At 33.8% G+C, this 22902-nt stretch overlaps 2 protein-coding genes across 4 annotated transcripts; one reads left to right on the forward strand and one right to left on the reverse strand.

The window, feature by feature from the left end:
- Positions 1–3694: 3694 nt before the first annotated feature.
- LOC109069836 (protachykinin) lies at positions 3695–4851 on the forward strand. Its single transcript, XM_042773191.1, has 5 exons — positions 3695–3897; positions 4066–4164; positions 4302–4325; positions 4580–4636; positions 4727–4851. Exons 1-5 carry the CDS (start codon positions 3786–3788, stop codon positions 4735–4737), a joined length of 303 nt encoding a protein of 100 aa, XP_042629125.1. The 5' UTR covers positions 3695–3785; the 3' UTR covers positions 4738–4851.
- A 699-nt stretch (positions 4852–5550) lies between these two features.
- Positions 5551–22867, reverse strand: LOC109070981 (septin-7). 3 transcript variants are annotated; one of them, XM_042773188.1, is made up of 15 exons: positions 22720–22867; positions 22141–22142; positions 18958–19060; positions 16668–16774; positions 16083–16183; positions 15777–15911; positions 14202–14319; positions 12691–12783; positions 12204–12300; positions 11869–11920; positions 11445–11570; positions 10105–10125; positions 7414–7549; positions 6654–6787; positions 5551–6439 (listed from the first exon to the last, which is right to left on the reverse strand). In XM_042773188.1, the coding sequence occupies exons 1-15, from the start codon at positions 22721–22723 to the stop codon at positions 6400–6402; spliced, it is 1269 nt and encodes a 422-aa protein (XP_042629122.1). In that variant the 5' UTR covers positions 22724–22867; the 3' UTR covers positions 5551–6399. The 3 variants fall into 3 exon arrangements, with proteins under 3 accessions (XP_042629122.1, XP_042629123.1, XP_042629124.1); XM_042773189.1 differs by lacking the exon at positions 10105–10125; XM_042773190.1 differs by lacking the exon at positions 22141–22142 and having other exon boundaries at positions 22720–22840.
- Positions 22868–22902: the final 35 nt, after the last annotated feature.

Here is a 22902-nt window from a genome sequence, read left to right on the forward strand (position 1 = left end):
CTAAAGAGCACTATGTGAAACACAGTTCCTAGTCTTTGGATCTGGATTGAGTCTTTCAAAGAGTCAAAAGTAAAGGATAGAATTGTTTCCAGTCATGTCCAGCTGTGAGAGGAACAAAATGTTTTTAAATCATTACCACATCATGCAACTAAAAACAAACACAATTGTGACCCTGGATCACAAAACCAGTCTTAAGTGTCAATTTTTCGAAATTGAGATTTATTCAGCATCTGAAAGCTGAATAAATAAGCTTTCCATTGATGTATGGTTTGTTATGATAGGGCAATTTTGGGCCGGGATACAACTATTTGAAAATCTGGAATCTGAGGGTGCAAGAAAAATCGAAATATTGAGAAACTCGCCTTTAAAGTTGTTCAAATGAATTCTTAGCTATGCATATTATTAATCAAAAATGAAGTTTTGATATATTTATGGTAGGAAATTTACAAAATACCTTTATGGAACATGATCTTTACTTAATATCCTAATGATTTTTGGGATAAAAGAAAAATCGGTAATTTTGACCCGTACAATGTATTTTTGGCCATTGCTTCAAATATACCCCAGCGACTTAAGACTGATTTTGTGCTCCAAGGTGACAATTTTAAAGGTGCATCAACAAATTACATGCTTCTGGCTACATTCTTAAAAAAAAAAGCCATTTATTTCCCATTTTTGTTTCCCCAAAGAACCTTTCAGTGAACAGTTCTTAAAAGAACCATTTTTTTTCTTAGTATGAAGAACATTTTCCACTATATAAACCTTTTGTGCAATGCAAAGGTTACATGGATGTTAATAATTCTTGATGGAATCGTCAATGCCAATAAAAATATATATTTTTAAGTAATAATAACTAATTACCACTAACTGAATACTGCACAGGACATGCAGTAGCCTATACGTAGTATGCAACATTCTTCATGTTACTTGTTCCTGCAATTTGTTTTGTTGCACTGGGAAGTGATGTCGGTCCTCCATGGATCCACCTGGAGCCCGTCACACCAGTCTCACCCAGAGGTGATCCCACATGGACATGCACATCTGTTTTACTCTTTGGCACAGTGTTAACATGTCATAAAATGATATTTAGTTCAACCATCACCCTCGTCCTACTAACCAGCTGACTCAAATATGAGGCTGGTAACAAATGTCATAAAATGTTATCAAGTCCACAAATTCTATCACCCGGACTCAAACACAAGGGTGTTATTGATGGCTCTTTGAACAAATGAATAAAAAGGTTTGTTCATTTGTTTTGTGAAATATTATTATAATTTAAAATAACTGTTTTCTATTTGAATATATTTTAAAACATAATTAATTCTGTGATCAAAGCTGAATTTTCAGCATCATCACTACAGTCTTCAGTGTCACATGATCCTCCAGAAATCATTCTAATATACAGATTTACTGCTCAAGAAACATTTCTGATTTTCAAGGTTGAAAAAAGTTGTGCTGCTTCATATTTTTGTGAAAACCATGATACTTTTTTTTTTTTAGGATTTTTTTGATGAATAGAAAGTTGTGAAATACAGTAGAAATAGAAATCTTTTGTAACATTACATTGTCTTTATTGTCACTTTTGATCAATTTAATGTGCCCTTGCAAAATAAAATAAAATAAAATAAAATAGAATAAATTCTGACCTGTCTGGTTGCTGTGACTAAAGCATAGATGGAGAGACGTCATCCATGGCATCGTCCATGGCACAGGGCTCATTTAGCAGGGGAATCAAAGGAGACACATCCATCAGCCAACAATCTGTACCTCTGTAAAGTAACACACTGACTAAACTTGTAACACAATGACTAAAGGTCCATTAAGATTAAAAATTAAAACTATAAAGATAAATATAAGGACAAAAAACTATATTAGTGTCCTCACCAATACACAATAATGTTCTGTATGTTATGAGCGCAGGTTTGTCGCCTGCTCAAGCTCTTTAAAGCAGGTGGATTGTAACTGGCCGAGCCTGCCAGGCCATGAATCTAATGGTTGGGTAGAGAAACAGCCCATCTGAGACAGCGCCCCCTTCTGGTCGATCACGAAGAAGACATTTGGAGAAGGCCTGACCTGAATTTACAGGGCGCCCAAACAATCACGTTAAAAATGATCGAAAACAGCGCGTGATTTATCAGCCTGTTTCAATAATACAAGTAATGCTGCAAATGTTGCAAATACACACATAAATGTCTTAAATAATAAAGTGCTGGAATGTTATTATGACTTGTTTGACAACACACAACCAATCACAAACAGATTTAGGAACATCACAAACAGATAATGTGCTTTTGTCATTTTACTTCTTTTTTTATAAAATAATAATATTTTTTTTTTCAGTTTTAGTTTTATTTTTGTACTTAATTAAGATAGTTGCCAAGGCAACATTTCTAATTTCCATTGAAGCTTTTTCATCGTTTTTAAGTTTTCCATCTAAAGTTTACATTTTATTTTATTTCAGATTTATTTCAATTTAAAAAAAGAACAATTTCTAATAGTTTTAGTTTACAATAACAGCAATGATAAAAAAAAAAAAAAAGTACCCCAGGCTTTACTAATGTACAGAGTGGAATGTCAAAATCTGAATTATTCACAAACACAGTATCATTTAAAACCCAAAATCATGTGAATAAAATATGGAATAAAATAATTTATGTTTATTTTTATTTTAGTAAAATAATTTGTTTAATATTTTTGTCAGTTTAAATTTTTTGCAATTTCAGTACTTCAGCTTATACTTATTTCAGTTTGTGTGTGTGTGTGTGTGTGTGTGTGTGTGTATATATATATATATATATATATATATATATATACACACACACACACACAATTTTTTTCATCTTTTTTTTTGTTTTATTACAGCTTTATTTCAATGAACACATTTTTAAAATAGTTTTAACTTTAACAATAACAAGTTTCACATTTCATCATATAAAGTTAAAAAAAAAGAAAAAATCTTTCATCATATCATCATTCACCATATTCTTTCATATCATTTTTCCTTTTTCTTGGTCCCTGTGCAGCATGCACTTTCAAAATTCTTATGAATAATTAATTTATTCATAATTAACTGAATTACACAATTCAGTTAATTATTAAACATCATATCTAATTATGTTCATTAAATTAAAATAAATTAAAAATCAATCATTAATATTGGTAATATTAGTAAATAGTATTTTAAAATGATATTAAATCATTAAATGAAAAAATAAAATAAACAGTGAATAATAAACAGAGCAACTAAAGAATCCTTTAAAACAATCAGCCAGCACAAAACATATACAATTAAAATATTTGTTAAGGAATCGAATAGAATCGAATAGAATAGAATAGAAGCTACAAACACACACATGAAGTCAAACACCATATGGACAACAATGATTTACAGCAATCAATCAAAACAGCATTGGTCAAATGAATATGAGTGAAGGAAATCATGAAGTAAAGTTACTGTCTAATTCTAATTCTTCAAGCATCTTGAACGATGTGAACCAGGAGTGGATCAGAGGTCAAATGCAGAACGGATAATAATGGCTGAACTCAACAGTGGAGGAATCTTACATGGATAATCCAGTGAAGCAGCAATTTTCTTTTAATAATTCATAATCACCACCTGATTCATCATCTGCTCATTTCCCCAGCACTATTTAAACAGAGCTGCTGTTTGCATCATATCTGAGTACAGACAGAGCCAGTGTGAGTTCACTGAATTTCTGCTGTCAGAGTAAAACAGCCTGAGAGTTTGGTTTCAGACTCATGAACTCCAGCAACCTCACAGCATCATGAAGATCTTCCTGCTGATTCTCCTGGTATTGTCTGCTTTCTCAGATATTTTGTGCCAGAACGTCAGTCCTGAAGAGGAGAACTGGATGAGTGACAGGTATCCAGACGAGGTTAGTGATTTCAGTCTTACTTTTATGCCCTTAACTGAAGTTATGGAATATAGAAGTGATATCAGTTGCAATTTAATATACAAAATGAATATGATTATTTAACAATATCTAATGAAAGTTTATCATTTGGATGCATTGCCTAATCATTAATTATTTATATCATATGAAGTAAATTTGCTAGAATCTGACCTAAAGACGATGTTGGAAAGGGTCAGCCGAGCACCTGGTCTACAACAGGTTTTTGGTCTAATGGGGAAAAGATCATCTGGTAAAAATATTTTTGTAAAAATTGTGTTGAGATTATTTTTATTCTCAATTCTGCATTATCAAATGATATATATGGTATAAATACACTGTAAATATAAAATAAATAATATAAATATAAATGTTACTTTCTCTTCACAGCAAAATCACAGATAACACGAAGACGTAAGTATTTTTCTAATCAAGTGTACATGTACTGTACTTTGGAATAACGTTTTGTAATTAAATGTACTTTAAAAATAAATAAAGTCCTGCATAGTTAATTGTTTTTTGCATTTGTGACTAAAGGGTGTCCTATAATCTCTGCATTTACATTAATGTGATTATTTAACTCCTTTCAAAAGACAAAGTGGCTGCTCATGCTGAATCATGTGTGAATCAAATTTAATAATGTGGTTTATCTCACAAATGACTTCCAGGGCAAAAATTCCAGACTTTTGTGGGTCTAATGGGAAAACGTAATGTGGTTGAACCAGGTTAGTCAGTTCTTTCTTTCCTTTTGCATGCATACAGCAAAATAACCCAAAAATAAATAAATAAAAAAAAAGACGTTTGTTTTCTTTTAGGATCCTTCTAGGAAAAAGGCTGAAACTGATAATGCCAGGTTCTGAAATAAATAACCGAAAAATAAATAAATAAATAAAAAGGTAAAAGTTATTTGGGACATTGCATTCATCTTATAAACAGGATATTACCACCTCCATGCTTTACTGGAGGAATGCATGTTGTTGTTTTATCTTTCACTTGGATGTTAAATACAGCTGGATAAAAACTGTGTCCTTCTTCATTTCTGGCTGCAAAGCAACAAAATGTGATTATTTTAAAGAGGGTGATTCTTTTCTATACCCACTGTATATATTTTTTTCTTGTGTTTAAAATTGTGATGCATTTGCATTTAAACATCTATTTTAAAATAGGCAATAATATTTTAAAATATGTAAGAAGCATTAATATACCGTTAAAAATGTTTATCAGCTGATCAATATTATTAAAAATGTAGTTCATTTATAATTATAATACTAGTGCCACTTTTCCTTTCTACACTTTAAACATGAATTATTCTTGACAGTTCAATGTATTCTTGCTATATAACTGTAAAACCTATTTGGAAATATTATAAATGAATAAAAACATTAAAAATTTTAATCACCACTACTATGAGGTGTGTTTTAATGCAATACAGGGGGATAATAAGTGATGAAAGTGTGACAACTGCCACGTAACAAGATCATTTCAATATTATGATCAGTGTTTCTTGTACAAAAACATTTATTTCAGAAAAAACTTAAAATAAATTATAATTTACTAAAAAAAAACAAAAAAAAAAAAAAAAAATAAAACACTTATGACGGTTGCCAGTCTTGTAACACTATTTCAGCAATCTAAATGATCAACCTGTATCATCACAAGTTTATTAAGAGACTGTACAATATGAATGAAAAAAATAAAATTAAAAATACAGAAACAGAGAACATAACATATAAGAAACAAAACAAAAAAATGCTTTGGACTTTGTGACCTAACAGCTGAAATACTGTACAGCAGAGGTGAGCTTACAGACAAACATGTTGAAACCACTCGATCACGAGAATATCTCTGCTGCTGTCCATGAATTAAGACACCCATCTGCTGAGTATTCTAAGAAATATTACGTTAGCTGTCTTGGTGTACGTATACATATGTATATATATATAAAAATAACTGAAATAACATTAACGAAGTTATAGGAGGTGGTCAAAGGATATTGACTAGACAGACATTATAACTTTGGAAACACTTCTGCATTAAGAGAAAAACAAAATAAGCCTTTGCGTTTGCCCATCCCCGGATGTCATTTGTGCATACACAGTTGTAGAATTTGGCCTGCTGCATGGGATTCTCTGGTTTACCGAGGGAAAATAGAGCACAGTCACATTTTTTCTTTTTTTAAAAACACACTTCTGTTATGGAGGTTCATGTTATTTAGTTAACGAGTAAACAATTATCACCAAAATATAGTTCAACAGTTAGATATTTTGTTTGGAATATGACTGTAGACATCAGCTGGCAAGGGAATTCAGTATATATTTTGTTTAGATCGGTATGGGCTTGGCTCGCCTAAGACTGAGTTTCACAAAGGTGAACGCTTTAGCGGAAGTCCATGAACAGCTTGAACGCCTCCGTCACAGTCTGAAGGCTACACAGATATCAGGTCGGGGGGGACTGGCGAATAAGAACAACCTGGCCATCGTTAATGATTTTAAAAGATCTTCCCTTTCTTCTTATTCTTTTCCAAAGTCCTGTAGAGAGAAACAAAACAAAAACAATAACTTAAAAATAAAAAAACACTGCTCTGAGCAGGGATGCATTGTAGAAATTCAGAGGGGTCTGTTTGCAAAAATAAAATAACTTTTATGAAATGAAAACTGTATATATATTTGAAAATATGAATAAAAAAAAAATGCATAATATATAATTTAATTGAACAATTCATAAATTCTTCTGTTCACATACATTTTCTGCTGCTCCAGGATACGCTGCTGGGTCTCCCAGGTGGATCTGTCGTCCTCAAACTGACGTCGTCTCTCCTCCAGCTCCTTATGCTGAGCCTCCAGGTTCTTCTTCATCTGCTCATGACGCCGCTGCAGCTGCACAGGTCACAAAAAACAAGAGCTCAGGCTCCATTATTGCCCATCAAATAAAGCACACTAAGCAGACAGCTGAAACAGATTGCAGAATTTAACTAAAGTGCAGAAAAACAAAAAGTGAGTTACTTATAGTATATAGTCTATATAGTATAATGTGTCTGTAACATAGTTTTTATTCATTTTATTTTTTTGGCAATTTTGTTGGTCATTTATAAATAAAAAAGTCTACAGTTTTAATTTTATTTAAATTATTTTAGTACATCAATTTAAACTAAATAAAAATGAGAAAAAATACTTTTAAAAACATCAGTTACTTCACGTAACTAAATACTTTTATGGTTTTAGTTTTAGTTAACCATAATAGCCCTGGTGTGGAAATGTGCATACAGTAAATATTAAGAAAATATGATTAAATATCATTGTGTTAATTTAGTAAAAACAGTGTAACAATTATTTTTAATCTATATTCTTACTGTTTTACTTCTTGCATAAAACATTTTTGAATTTACAATGGCAAGATAAAATAACAATAATATAATTCTTATATATATATATATAGATGGAATTCTTTTAGTTGTATCACCCAATCCATTTTAGGACACGCTGATGAATTGTGCTGTCAGTACCTCTGCCTCTGAATCTTTCAGTTTCTGGATCTTCTCCTTGACTTTCATCTCAAACACCTGCTCCATCTCCATCTCCATCTTCTTCATTTTGGTCACATGCTCCCTTCTCTCCTCCTCCATTTGGGCGAGAGGACTCCTAGTATTGACACATGCAATTAACAATCATGAGAGCACATCCCACAGTTTCCCCTAGAGCAATCTTTACAAAACAAGAAGAGGTGGAAAGGTGGACCAACAAAGCCCTCGTTGCCCACTCCTTATCATAAAGATGAGGTCAGTGTGACACCCGTGACCAATCGCTCCCACTAAACACCTCTGGCAACTAAACGCTCATGGCTTACCATGGCCAGTCTTGCTAAGGCATAGAAAAAGGAGGAAGAACATTGAACAAACAACCAGGTTCCAGAGGAACCTGAAAGCAGTTAATGGCCAAAGCGATTATGCTGATCAGAGTTAGTGAGCGGTACAGGAAAGCTGCGAAAAGGTACGGCAGGAACATATGTGAAGGCAGAAACAATAATGGGAATCGTAAGATGCCTCACAATATGATTTTTATTCAAACAATTCAAAATGATTAATTCAAGATGCATCTCAATCAGTGTTATTATCTTTAACTAAAATTTTTGTAACTTTTTCTTGAAATAACTTGTAAACTGAAATAATAGAAGAAATAAAAAATACTTACTTTATTTCAGCTAGTTGCCAAAGCATAATTTCTTATTTTCTTTTAGATGAACTTGGCTTTTGTTTGTATATATATATATATATATATATATATATATATATATATATATATATATATATATATATATATATATATATATATATATATATATATATATAAAAAACAAAAAATGGAAAATATGAAAATAGACTAATATAAACTTATATTAAATAAAATAAATACTATTTAAATATATAAAATACTATAATAGTATATAAATTAGGGCTGTCACTGACAATAACGTTTGGCAGTCAAATAATCGGTCGATTATTCTGACGATTAATTGTGTAATCAAATTATTTTTTTGTGGTAATAAAAATAGACCCAAGCGAACAATAGACTTCAAAATGACTTAAAATACATATATTATAGCAATGAGCCAATAAGGTTTGAGGCATATGGTTTTATAGAACAATACAGTTAAAATACATAATAAGAAAAAACAATATAATCATAATTTATGTACATTGTGTATTATATCAAATGCCTGGATAGGGCACCAACGGCCTGACGATTGTTTTTACACTTTACAGCATGATCTAATCCTTATTTAATATTGACTATACAACATTTAATTCAAATGTCCACTTAATCTTTAATATTTGTCCACTTTTTTATGATGGAAATGCTAGAGCCACTGTCATTTCTTGAACGAGAACATGTGGACATCAAAACATGCAAACTCAGAGCGAGGGTTTAAACTTTTATTTTGAAATCGCAATGAACAGTTTAGCATTAGATAATGATGCATTCTCCTGTGTCGGTGTAGGTTTATAAATTATTTATCTTATAAATCTGATAGAATGGTTCACAATATTCCCAGATGAACATTATAAGCATATGCAAAGATGGAGTCTGAGAAGATTCCGACCGCGCATGTAAATGATAAATGTAAGTGTTTGTGTGGAGCAGCATTTACTGTGAATGGAGCAGCTCTGAGATGCACGTAACCTACACGCATACAAATAAAGTGTATACTACTACTGCAGCGCATATGTTTATTTAATTGTATCGCAGACTTTGTTACTTCACAATAGCAATATGCTTTATTATTATTTTTAAATGTTTTAATAATTTGTGCAGCCTTAGAAAATGGTCTAATAATGCTGTTCATGGATTCTTGTCCGTGGAATGGGCCGCTTCAAGTATTTTGCAGGTTAATCGACACAGGCAAAATGCAATCGTGGAATTTTTTTATCCATCTTATTTTCCCCATAAGGGCAGATAAGGTTTTTGTAAATTAAATGGGTCTGGTTTCTGGTGTCATTTGCTTCCAGCTATTTTTAGTTGCACAAAACTGCTCATTTTGCTGCTTGATATTGCAAACTGGTGTGTCTTACTATATTATTTTAATGTATTATCTTAATTATGAACACACTAGTTAGTAGTGCAAACAGTTTTACCATTTAGGGTACTTTGTTATTCTTCTTGTTGTTTCCCTACAGCTGCTAAAGATCCGAAAGTCTCACACATTCACAGAAAATTGCTTACATATGTGTTGAAGAATAAGGTGGATAACGGAGTACTCAAATTTAACAGAAAAATCATGACAGCCCTAATATAAATGATACTAAAATAAAACTAAGTTTTTGCCACTATTGTCACTATAAAGAAATGCAAACATTTGAATTGAACGAATTTGAATTGAATGCAACCATGTTTGTGAATCAAAGTCTGAGGAAGAACTGCAATAGATCTGTGAATCAATTTTTTTTTCTCCCTCTCACAGACAAACATGAGGAACTACTTCTGGACCATATTTCACATCAGGAAAATAAGAAGGGTTTAGTTTCCCATAATCTAACCAGTACAACTGGGTTGTTGTCACAAGGTCTATTATTGCCCAGAAAAATCACACATGGAACTGTTGGAAAAAGAGGGAGATAACGGACACCAAAAGACACTGTTCCCAGAGGAAGAGAGGGTCCGTACAACAGGGTTTTGGAAAAATGTAAATGACCACTTACATGCCTTCAACCGTGTCAACTCTAAAAGACAAAAACACACACACACTTAGCATGCTACAAATCATACTGTGCACTGAAGAGCAAAATAATGTGTCAACAAAAAGCAGATCAGAGGAAAGACTAGTCTGGATTATAACACTTTTAATGTGGTTTCCTGCAAAAAAAAAAACTATTTTACGTTAGAGGTGACTTTCAACTACTTAGAAGCTGCATGGCGTGACCACAAACGTGGCTGTGAGCGCGTGCTCATGCATATGTGCACTTGTGCTTGTGTTAAGAGTCTGGCTTCTTAAATTAAGGGTAGCAAGCACAGCAAACTGTGAAGGGATATCTTAATATAAACCTCCTTAAACAATGTCACCAAGAGAAATGTACTGACAGAAAATATATTTAAATGAAACAGAAACTGACCCCTTTTACTTGTTTAAACCCCTTCCTGTTTTTTTGGATAACATGGTACATTAGATTATATTACATTACGTTATATTATATTACATTATATTATACAACCCTTCCCCTAAAACCACCTGACTCTATCCTGTTCTCATGTTCCAATCAGTTCCTATTAGATAAAATAAAGTACCGCCCTACATTTTCCCCCAATGAATATCCAGTTTGACTTGGAAACAGCATTTTATGTTGACTTTAAAAACAGAAGTAGACCAGCCACAAATATAAGTATGGTGGTTTACAGTGTGCTTTTCAATACACCAGACAACAGGAAATGATGCAACATAAAATGTCACAATGCTATTTGAAAATTAAGCATCACTTATTTTAATTCAAAACCTTCTTTAAAAATGCTCTCTCTCTCTCTCTCTCTCTCTATATATATATATATATATCCCTAACAAATGTTAAGTATTAAAGTTAATAGGTTAAAGTTAATTTCAGAGTAGATGTAAGTTTGTTTGTTATTTCAGATGCATTAAATTATTCAAAAGTATAAATGCTAATATGACAATACTAATAATCAGACAGCTGTTCAAATTCATATACAAAACACTAAAGATTTGGAGTAACGCATGCAAGGCAAACACACTGTTGCTTGAGTGTTATAATTTACATTCACACATTGTGACGCAATGAGGTCAGAGTGGAGCATGTTTTAAGTGTCTGAGATGAAGCAGTATGGAATGTAACCCTGCATATAACGGATGCCATCTGCTGTCTTACGTTATTCCAGGCATTTCCGATTACACTGATAGTATATAAACATCTTGAATCTCAGGACAAACCATGCAGCCAAAGGCCTTTGTCATTTGATATGAAGTGCATGTTCTTGGATTAAGTAGACTGAATTGTTTAATATCAGTGATATGTTACTAAACGTTACTTACTTGGTGAGCTGGCCTTTGGTTTTGTTGTTGTCGATTCCATTACAGGTAACAGCCGCAAGCTTCCTGCTTCTGTAGTTCTCATAATGGACGTTATTTGTGACGTCCTTGAGGTCCTGCATGTGGGTTCTGACACAAAACAAGCACATTTTTATACACTGGCTCCACAAAGCCATGCTTAAAGTATGAGTGCCAATACATTAGATAAATAAAATATGAAGTGGCATTTTAGTTGAAGAAAAATAGCAAAAGCACACTTTTTAAGCAATGCTTTTCACAAAAGTTGCCCTTGTGGTCAAATTGCTAAAGCATAGTCTCGTTCACTCTCCAAAAGTTATTGCTGTTGTGTTTCCAACAGTTTATTTCCACAAGACTTCAGCCAAACTCAAACTCTATGTATTTTGATTTGCGGTGGCTATGTTTGTACCTGATAAGCATATTCCTTAAGAGTGTGAAATCACAGTGGTCTCCATTCTCAACTGTGGAGAAAGAAAAGATTATTAGGTTTTAAACCCAACAAGCTACTCATAATGCCATTTATAATTGTTAACTGCTGGATAAAGACTTAATAAAAATTCCATGGCTGTGGGAACCAAGTTTCATTGCATATTCTCAAATTAACTGTTCCTGCACAAACCCATTTAAAGTTATTTATTTTAATGTTAGCTGCTCAGCCAAAATGATCACAGGTCTGAAATTAAAACTGTAGCTCTAAAAATTATAAATGCATTTCATTGTCAAAGGCTTTTCAAGTGCATATACCTTCTGCCACTCCCCATGGGTACTGCCTTCCTCTAACCTTCTTGCTATTCACCTCGATGATAGTGTTGCTTCCGACCACAGCCAGGGGCAACCGATCCTAGAGAGAGAGAGAGAGAGAGAGAGAGAGAGAGAGAGAGAGAGAGAGAGAGAGAGAGGCTCATGGATGGCTGTGTATAAGGGATCTGTCTGCTAAAGCAACATGCAAAGCTTGCTGCCACCTGGTGAACCACATGTACTGTCCACCTCCACAGACACAGATCCAGAACTTTATCACTATATTACACTTTATTCTCCTACATGAACAGCACAGGGACAGATCATACAAAGTACAACACAAAGATGCTTTCTCAGAACATTTAATAAAAGCCATGATTAATGAGTTGTTTAAAAATAAAAAAAATAATATATTTATGATATCACTACCATGAACACAAACAAATTATGAATGTTTTTGTTGGGAAAATGAATACAAATGTGGAACTCTTACTTTGATTTTTTTCACAATCTTATTTTCTTCCTCATCATCCGTCTCTGGAAACTCGTAGATTTTGATCTTGTGCTCCAGGATTTCTTTCATAATCTAGAAAACATAAAAATGACTTTAAAAATCACGAAACCCTTAGAGCTGGGCGGTATATCGAGTTTGTACAATATATCGATATTATCTTTATAAATGATTTGATCTGAGGCAATACCGTTTATATCAATTTACAGTAGCTTGATACGAGCGCGTCTGAAAAAATTGCGGCGGACACAGACTGAGCTGCTGCGGAGAAAGTGCATAACTTAATCCAATTTGTTCTAAACATGTGACAAGCTTCATATTAAGGTCTAAAATAAAATGAGAAACAAAACTATAAACTGTCTTACCAGTTTATAGTTTTGTTTTTCATTTTATTTTAAGCAGCTCGGCCCATCGTATGCTCTGACAGAAAGGCTGCATGAGCCGCTGACAGAGAAATTAGGCTACTTGCGCTGTTTAATGTGTTTGAGATGTGCCGTCTTCCTGAATGCATAATTTACATTTCACAGGTATATTCTCCATCTGTAAATGTTAGAAAGCAATGGAAATATTTCAATTTTTCTGTCAGAAGTGCATGAGCCTTCAGCTTTGGGATTCTCCGCAAAACTTCACAGCGCTATAATTCTGACTAAAATATACATTTTCGCTGAAATATTTGTAGTTGGACAATAAATGTGACATGTAGAATTATAAACCTACAAGTAAGTCTATTTTAATTATAGCACTGACTGTAAAGTGACTGTAATGAGGTAATCAAAATAGCCTAACACAAATCATTTCATTCTTAGTTTCTTGAATTTAACTTCCATTTTAAAAGCCTTATTTTTGTTTTTAGATTGCAATGTTAGAATGAAATGTGATTTTAACCCTTTTTTGCACATAATATAAAGGCTTACATGGTTACATTCACTTTATTCGTTTTCATAGCCTTTAATATGTATTGTTTTGTTGGACAACATTGCACGGTAAGTGAAATATTATATATATATATATATATATATATATATATATATATATATATATATATATATATATATATTAAATACAGATTTTTTTAATCCAAATACAAAAATGAAAATACAGAGATTTATACCATATATCGCCAAAAAATAGAGAGATATGGATTTTTGCCAATATTGCCCAGCCCTAGAAACCCTCTGCGATTCTTTCGGGCCTAGCACAAAACCTCCAGAGGATCACCAAGAGCAATTGTTTTAGGGTTGAGGAACATCCTCTGTTTATTTATTTGTGGATGTGCTCAAATCTTTTAATCTGATCTTTCCAGTCTGTGTGGTAATGCTGCACTCCTGCTCATGGTTCCTGCAGAGATAATACTCTGACAGATGGCAAAGCACTCAGGACACACATGGTGCTGGAGGCTTGAACTCCTGCTGTCTCTTCTTGCCTTTTTCTTAATCAGGAGTTTAAATGGGCGGCACTTAGCACACGAGAGCTGGAGGCTGCAGCAGGCTGACCTGTTTCTTGAACTGTTGGCACTCTTCGGGTGTCAGGGTATCTGCTTTGGCAATCAGTGGGATGATGTTGACCTTCTCATGCAACCGTTTCATAAACTCGATGTCCAAAGGTTTCAGTCTGGTGGAAAAACATACAACACAACACCATGATAACGATCACAGTTCTCTTGGTCTCTTTTGCTTTTTAATAGTCTTTGCAAATGCATGATTCACCAAAACTATAACTCAAACTTAAGATCAGCGCAGGGTCTGAACTTTTGCACAGTTAAAGACCACTCACACTGGCTGTAGAAACGGAATAATGTCGTTTTTCAATTCAAAACTACAATGATAGAGTATCTGATTATCCACATTTTAAAAGAACAGTTTTTAAAAAAAAATCAATTAAAAAAAATCAATAAAAAAACAATAATACTTTGTTTATTTTAATTCAGAAGAGTTTATTATTATTGTAATTATTTACTGAACATTGGTGACTTTTTGAATATTAATAATTGAAATATTGCTGTTTTGAATATCGTTGTTTTATAAAAGAAAAAAAAGTCACTAGTGGCCATGTGTTGTAGTTTTACAGCCAAAAGGGTTTCCGTTTTGAATCATAGGCAAGTACACCCATATTATTTACATTGTACCATACTTCAGTGCTGATAATCATCAGGACCGTGTGGACACAAGACTGAATAGAGTGACACATTCCTGCATCTTCACTGTAATAGATCCACTATTATCTGAGAACAGCTGCTTACAGAAACAGCCATTCTAATGTTTACACTGACTAAGAGGAAAATTTCAGTGACTTCAGCTCTGGTTTGTCAATGAAATCCATTATCAAACATCTTGGCACAAAAAACTGACAAACATAAAGGGAAAATTAATTGAAGCAAGATATACAAAAAAGGAAAAAAAGGTCTAGGTCTGAACACAACCAACCTATTTTATGCCAAAATTACAGTTAGAAGATTCTTAAAATGTTTTTGAAAGAAGTCTCTAACATTTATTTGATAAGAAACAGAAACAATCAGTAATATTGTGAAATATTAAAATTTAAAATAACTGCTTTCTATTTGAATATACTTTCAAATGGAATTTCTTCCTGTGATTCAAAGTTGAATTTTCAGCATCATTACTCCAGTCTTCAGTGTCACATGATCCTTCAGAAATCATTCTAATATGCTGATTTGATGCTCAAGAAAAATTTCTCATTATTATATAATGTTGAAAAACAGCTGTGCTGCTTCATATTTATGTGGAAACTGTGATTATTTTGTGAACAGAATGTCAAATGTACAGAATTTATTTAAAAAATAAAAAAACATTTGTAACAATGTAAATGTCTTTACTGACACTTCTGATCAATTTAATGCACAGTGTACCTTTCCTACCTCAAATTGTAGGGTTTCATTCAAACCACAACACAAAAACTCAGAATTGCGTCACTAATGCACAGAATCTACTTTAATTAGTGATGCTAAACGGGAGGTCAACATATCATTGGTAAGTTTTCTCCTTCTATTAAGACATTATAAAGAATAATAATCAGCAGGAAAGCAGAAGGACAGGTCTCCGATCACTCACCCATGTCCTGAGGGTGCAATGAAATACAGGCAGCAGTGCACTCTGCTGTCCGGCATCTGCCGTCTGTTCACACGAGACTCAGAGTTCAGATAATCCTCAAACTTACTGTCAATGTGATCAATGACCGGCTGCCAGCTGGAGCAGAAAACACACCGGAGATTCAGGTCATGCTTTCGGTTTAAAGCAACGTCACAGTAATGAAAACATAATCACACAGCCATCTAATTATATAAAGCAACCTGATATTGAACCATGCTGTCATCATTAAATCTGGCCCTCCACCAAACACGCTAAAATCATTCTCACCAGTTGCTGTTGTCCACAGCGTCTCCAAATCCTGGAGTGTCCACTATCGTGAGCAGAAGTTGGACGCCTCCCTCCTTCATCAACACTTTGGACTGCTCCACCTGTGGATAACAGACCATCTGAATTACTACTTCTCCATAGAGGTCCTCAACATATGCCCTAGTAAATACTACAAAAAGACCTCACAGATGGCTGGTGTAAACACTTGCAGCTAATGTCTGCTTGGTCACTTCTGTTTACATACCACTGGGTATTAGTGGTGTTGATGCAAAGACAATTATCAAAAAGCTGACATGTTGTGCAAAGCTCTGGACTCACAGACACTCTAAAGGCTACAAGTACAAACATGCAGGACATAGCATAGCTATTACTTAAGTATGTTTGAGAAGCCAGTAGCAGCATAGGAACCTAGAAATGTGTGCATGGAGTTATGATCTAAAAACCTTTATAAAACTATATCCAAGTTTAAAAAAAAAAAAAAAAAAAAAAAAAAAGATGTTTGCCACTTTCTGTTCCCAGTGCACAACTGAGAAGGAAGAAGCAGCATCTATTGACATTTAGGAAACATAGCTTCACTCTTTATACCTGAACTGTTTTCTTGATTCTATGTGAAGGTCCAGGATATTCTCCAGAGTACAGATCCGTCAGGAACAGAGAGTTTATCAGTGTGGACTTTCCCAACCCTGACTCTCCTGATAAAAAGGACAGAAAATACAGAGAAACATAAGGTTAAAATGATAACTGAATTCAGTACAACATAAAAAATAGATTTACTGAAGGAAATACCACTGCTTGCAAGACTGCAAAAGTATAAGGTTTGAGTTTTAGTTGAGCTTAGGTTTTTAGTTTCTTCTGTATACATTACAATTCAAAAATATTTTTTTTTAATTATTTTATTTAGCAGAGATGCATTAAATTAATGCAATTTCAAAAATTCAAGTCAAATTCAAGACATTTATATTTTAAATAAATGCTGTTCTTTTGAACTTTCTCTTCACCGAATATAAGAAATATAATATAAGAAAATATCACCGTTTTAATAAAAAATATTAAGGAGTAATTTTCAACATTAATAATAAGAAAATTCAAATAAATGCAACCTTGATGATCATAAGAGACTTTTTCAAAAACATTGCCTTTTTTAAACAGTACTGTATAAAATCAGTAGACATGACAATCAGGACTAGAAGACTAGGGAATATTTCATTTACCAACATAATGAAGTACAGACAAATATGAAATACAGGACTCTCAAGATGCATTTTCCAAAGTTAAATAGTGCTTGACAGATATGGGCTTTGCAACAGCCGATGCAGACACAATATCTAGAAAGCAGGGTGATTAATTATAATTTATTGACAAAATTGTTTATTATTTGACAAAATATTTACTCACAATTTGTAAAAATAATTTTGGTAGCTTTTAAAAGAACTAAAGAGGGGGAAATGTAGCACTTAATCTGAAAATTGCAATTTAATGGCTGATTTATGCACTCCTCTAGCCTAAATGTTAAATCTTAAAAATGTGACATTCATGGCATGAGACAGTGGCCAAAAACATCTGATGCATGAGTAAATAGACAAACAATTAAAATAATAGTGCAGATGGAATGCAAGGACATGCCCTGTGTGAACCTCCTCTAAATGTATAAACGTCAATGCTGGAGGGAATGTTATATTTAACATCTAATCTAAATGAATATCTAAGAACACGAACCTCGTGGAAGAACAGTGGAACTAACCTCAAGCAGCTTTTTGGCAGGTCTTTAGTAAATATGTTAATGGTCAAGATGTGACTAAGTGAACTTCATTCTAAATACTTTATAGTTTTGGAAATTCAAACATGACCGACTCAATACCTCTCCATTGGTGTGATGTTTCATTATTATGTATTTAGCATTAGTGTGAATACAGAGCACAAGCAGCGGGACTAAACTAGAGCCAACAGATGAGCGCTGGATGAAGGTTGGCGCAGCATTCATCTGCGCGGTCTCACGCAGTGAGGTCAGCACATTAACTAGAGTAAATTGCTTCTGGCAGGGCGAGTGGCTGGCACCATTACAGACTTGGCTGTTTTCCATACTCAAACACTAATGAAAGAACAACTGGGTAAAGTCCACCCCCACAGTCCAGCTAATTTGTACAACAAATCAGCAAGAGAAAGCACTATAAATCTTCATTAATGATTCATGGTTCATTAATAACCAGTTCAATATTGGGATATTATGATGAAAAAGTTGAAATCATCTACCAAGTCTAACCAAAGACAATATTTTGCAGCTATAAAGACCACAAATAATGTCTTGAACATGCCTTTCACTTGAGACCGAAAATAACTCAAGCACGCACAACCACAAGTCCTCAGGTCAGATTCATAAATGGAGTGAATGTCGGGTACAAAACCGCAGCTCGCACGCAAAGCCAAAGCAAACACCACTCCGTAAGCTTTCACAGCAAATTCTAGCAAAAACAGGACAGATGCTGTATCACCGCAAACTCGATTAAGCGTAAAAGAATCAAATTCAGAACTATGCTTTGTAAAATGTCAGCCATTTAGGTTAGACTTCACTGAAGTCTTTGCATTTTTCAAGATGAACAGGATGTGAAATCACTGCCATTCAACCCCTGCTTCCTGTGTGTTATCCAAACAGTGTTTAGACCAAATGTCAAGAATGTAGTCTCAAACTGGCTAACATTCAAAACTAGACCGGAAGCTTCTCAAGTGGTCATAATAACTGCAGCGCACACTAAATCCATCACAAGCAATGTGTCACTATATTAGTTACATGTTCAGTGTAGTTTCGTATTTGCAAACTGCATTCTGAAGATTATAAAGCAGATCACAATCAATACTTTCAAAGAATGTGTTTCCTTACCCACAACCATCAGGGTGAACTCAAAGCCCCGCTTCACAGACTTTCTGTACACTTGGTTGGGGAGGCTTGCAAAGCCCACGTATCCCTCCAGATTCTTCTGCTGCTGAAAACAGACAGAAAAACACTTTTTTTGAGCAGAGAAACTTGCTGGTATATGCTCACAGAGAATAACACACACAACTGTACTCTCAAATAAGCAAATAGGTGATGATGTGCTATTCTCCCTGTATTAGTCATACTTACTGCTGTGTATTTGAATCCCAGAAATGCATGGTAGTGGTTAAGGGTGATGGGGAGCAAAACAAAGACGTCAGAAGAGATGTTTGGCACGTCCAAAGTTCGGCAGACAACAGCATTTTTGGACAAAGAGGGAGAGGAAAAGAAAAACACAAAAATTTATGACATATACACAGGCTCCCAATGCTTGAAATGGCTTTGGAAAGTTTATAAAAAAAAAAAATAAAAAAAATAAAAAAAAAAAAAAAAAAAGGCAACAAGGTTTAAGCTGAACTGATAGAGTGAAAGTCAGAGACTCAGACATCTACTGAATAAAGTTGATCTAAGACTGCAGTTTTCAAACCAGGGTTCGCAAGGGAGTTTCAGGTGGTCAAGTGGAAAAAAATGCAATAAAATAAATAATAAAATTAAAAAGGTAATTAATTTAAATAAAATAGATAAAATAATTTGGCTAAAATAAATTAAAGATTTAAATAAATATTACTTTCAACAGTACAGTAGTACAAGTAGAAAAAAACCTAACACAAACTGTAAGAGAACAAAGTTGAAACTAAAAATTCCAAATAATATTTTGTGCATATTATATCAATGTTCTTTATACATTTAACTATTTAGCTGGCTTTTAAATTTTAGGATGGGCTCTGTTGCACCAGGATGATCATATTTGGCGTGAAAAAAAAAAAAAAACTGAAAACCACTGATCTATGATGTTTAAAGTTTTTCCAGTACTATGTGGCAACACATGGAATAATTCCTCACATTAAGTAACCGAATTAAAAAAAAAAAAAAAGATGAATAAATATGAATCACAACATTTAGGCAAAGTATCACAGAGAGCCTGAAATATGCTCATATGATGCTGAGTGACAATGAACTGCATTTACTTTTCTCACGATCCTAAAAACACTTCCATCTAAAGACATATGCTTAAATGCATGAAATTAGTTTTACACACAGCCATGCTTGCTTATTAATTCTGTTATATATGAATTTTTAAAAAAGCATGGATACATTTGAAGAAGCTCAAATAGATTTCATTTGTGTAGCTAATATTTTTGGTCAAGAAGACAATTCCCACTGATGCCAAAAATGTGGAAAATAGAAATAATAAAGAATGAGTAGGTGTGTCCAAACTCTGACTAAAACTGCACGCACGAATCATGAAATGACAGCAAAATGTGAACCGATTACGGTTTCCGATAAGTGCCTGACAGCTGACTTCTCTGTCATTTAATCACAATTACTGGAAAGTCAAACAAAAGCAATATTTTGTACATGAAAAAAACCACACAAGTGTCAAGATGGTGCGACCGTAACGTGCTGAATAATGCGCGGCACTACATGAGAAGTGATGGTGCAGAATACGAGATGCTTGAAAGCACAATTAGAGGTCACAAAACAAAGACATGTGGTTACACTCGGCTGCATCCTTTAATTCCACAAGCATAATTTATTCTGCATGATCACTCGGTTTCTTTAAGCTATAAATGTCACGAATCATGACCAACCTTTACAGTATTATTTTAATTAGTCTGAGTGATATACACAAACCTCAGGCACTCAGAATAAGTAACGAGAAGCCAAACAGAGCAGAAGTAACACTAATACAAAACTGAATACTAAAGTCACACAGTTGAAAGTAACATACACAAACTCGTTGTCAGATCAGGGGCCTGTACCATGAAGCCGGTTTAGCTGGCTAGCCAGATACACTCTTAAAAATAAAGGTGCTTCAGAGAACCATCTCTTTCTTACCTTTTTATAATCTGAAGAACCTTCTTTCGCCACAAAGAATTCTTTGTGAAACAAAAAGGTTCTTCAGATGTTAATGGAACCATTTAGACAAAAGGTTATGGTTTATGGCATCGTGAAGCACCTTTTTTTTTTTAAGAGTGTAAGTTTCAATTCAGTTTGCGCCAACTCTGGGTTTTAGTTACCATTTTAATCGGTTTTCATTACCACAGTAACTTACGTAAGTCACTCCCCCTGGTTCTCATGCTCCAAATTAAAGGACACTACATAGTAAAACATTTTTAAAGATAAAATCATCTGGCTTTAATCTTTAATCTGGCTATATATATATTTTTTTAATGATTTATATAATTATTATACCCTTAATTATTACACAAACCATAATTATTAAACTTTTATTTTAAATGAATATAAAGATATGCAATATAAATAGGTTTTAAGAAATAACAGCTTTAAACATGACTACATATGAGTTTTTATACATATAAATATTATAAACTAGTATAAACTAACTTTACAACTTGCACTGATATGGCAAGATGTTTTCTTTAAGTTTTCCTCTTTCATGGACAGCTTTTTTCATCTTGCTGTATATATGTATTTAAATTCTTAATATTTTTCAATCTTTTAATCTCTGACTGTGAATCACACTGACTCACTCGCGAGAATTCAATCACAGTCTCAAGGTGTGTGATTGGCTGTTCATTACTGATGTCACACTTTCATGTGCACATGCTCCATAAACTCAGGATCAAAGCCTGAGTTGACAGAGAAAGTTGATGATCAGTGTCATGGTATCGAAAAACATGGATTGGACTGGTTTGGTTTTGTCAACTCAAAACTAATCCTGTAACCCTGAATTTGTTCAGCCATCATGGAACAAGCGTTCCCAGGTGATGCATTCAGTTGTTTAAAACAGATCTGACTACAGGATGTGAGACTCTAACCGCAGTTTTAGTGCACGCCTGAATGACATAAAGCATCTGGTTTAATGTGAAGGAATTAACTGAAGGAAAAAACATTTTAAAGCACTTCAATCTGCATTTATTAATGAAACCACTAACAAATAGCTAACAAATTGGGGGGCGAAAAACATTATTTGTACTTTTGCAGAGCATCAGCTGTCTCTCAGTTCACACATTAGCAGGCATGGATGACATTTGGAGTGATAAAAATGACCCATTCAATGTGAACTGCTTCTAAATTAGATTATTATGGCAAAATACTAAAAAAATAACATGCAAAACAACAGTTTTCAACCTGTTAGCATGTCTTTTTCTGTCTAGTATCCACCTGAACAACATCCCACAGAGATTGCAGGACATATTTAAATTAAACTCCAAAATAGTTTATCTAATTTGTAACCAAAAACGTAAAAATGAAATAGGTGTATTATTCCAGCCGTTGAGTGATTAGCCGCTAACCTACACTAGCTTGTTTGTGTTCTAGAAATGAGTATTACTGCAAATTATGTGCGTGTGACATTTCACAATTAAGAAAACTTTGAAAAAGGAGTGAATTTGGTTAATATCGATTAAATTCTAACGAACGTAACCCGTTTTTCGCTCTTCAATGACTCACGAGAGAGAAAAAAAAAACTGACAGGAAATGCCTCGCGCGCTATCACTAACCTAAATTACAGTAAAAACACTAACAAGCGTCGATTTAAACCACCGAAATGCTTCGACTAGACCCAAACGCCGCGTAAACGTTAGCGAGACTCAAACGGCGATGTTTCGTAAATGCTGTATCGTAAAAGTGAGCGGAACTTACCCATAATATTAACGTTCAAGTGCCGCTTTGCAAACCGATCGTTCTTTGGCAGCCCTACATTCCCCTTGATACCACTTCCGCAAAACTCAGCTACGTCAGCGGCGTAGGAACCATTCACATGAATGCTGTCAGATTACGCAAAGTACGTGGATCGACTTTGGGGAATAGCCAGGCAAATCAATA

The sequence above is a fragment of the Cyprinus carpio genome, chromosome A16, assembly GCF_018340385.1.
Source record: "Cyprinus carpio isolate SPL01 chromosome A16, ASM1834038v1, whole genome shotgun sequence".
Taxonomy (NCBI): Eukaryota; Metazoa; Chordata; class Actinopteri; order Cypriniformes; family Cyprinidae; genus Cyprinus; species Cyprinus carpio.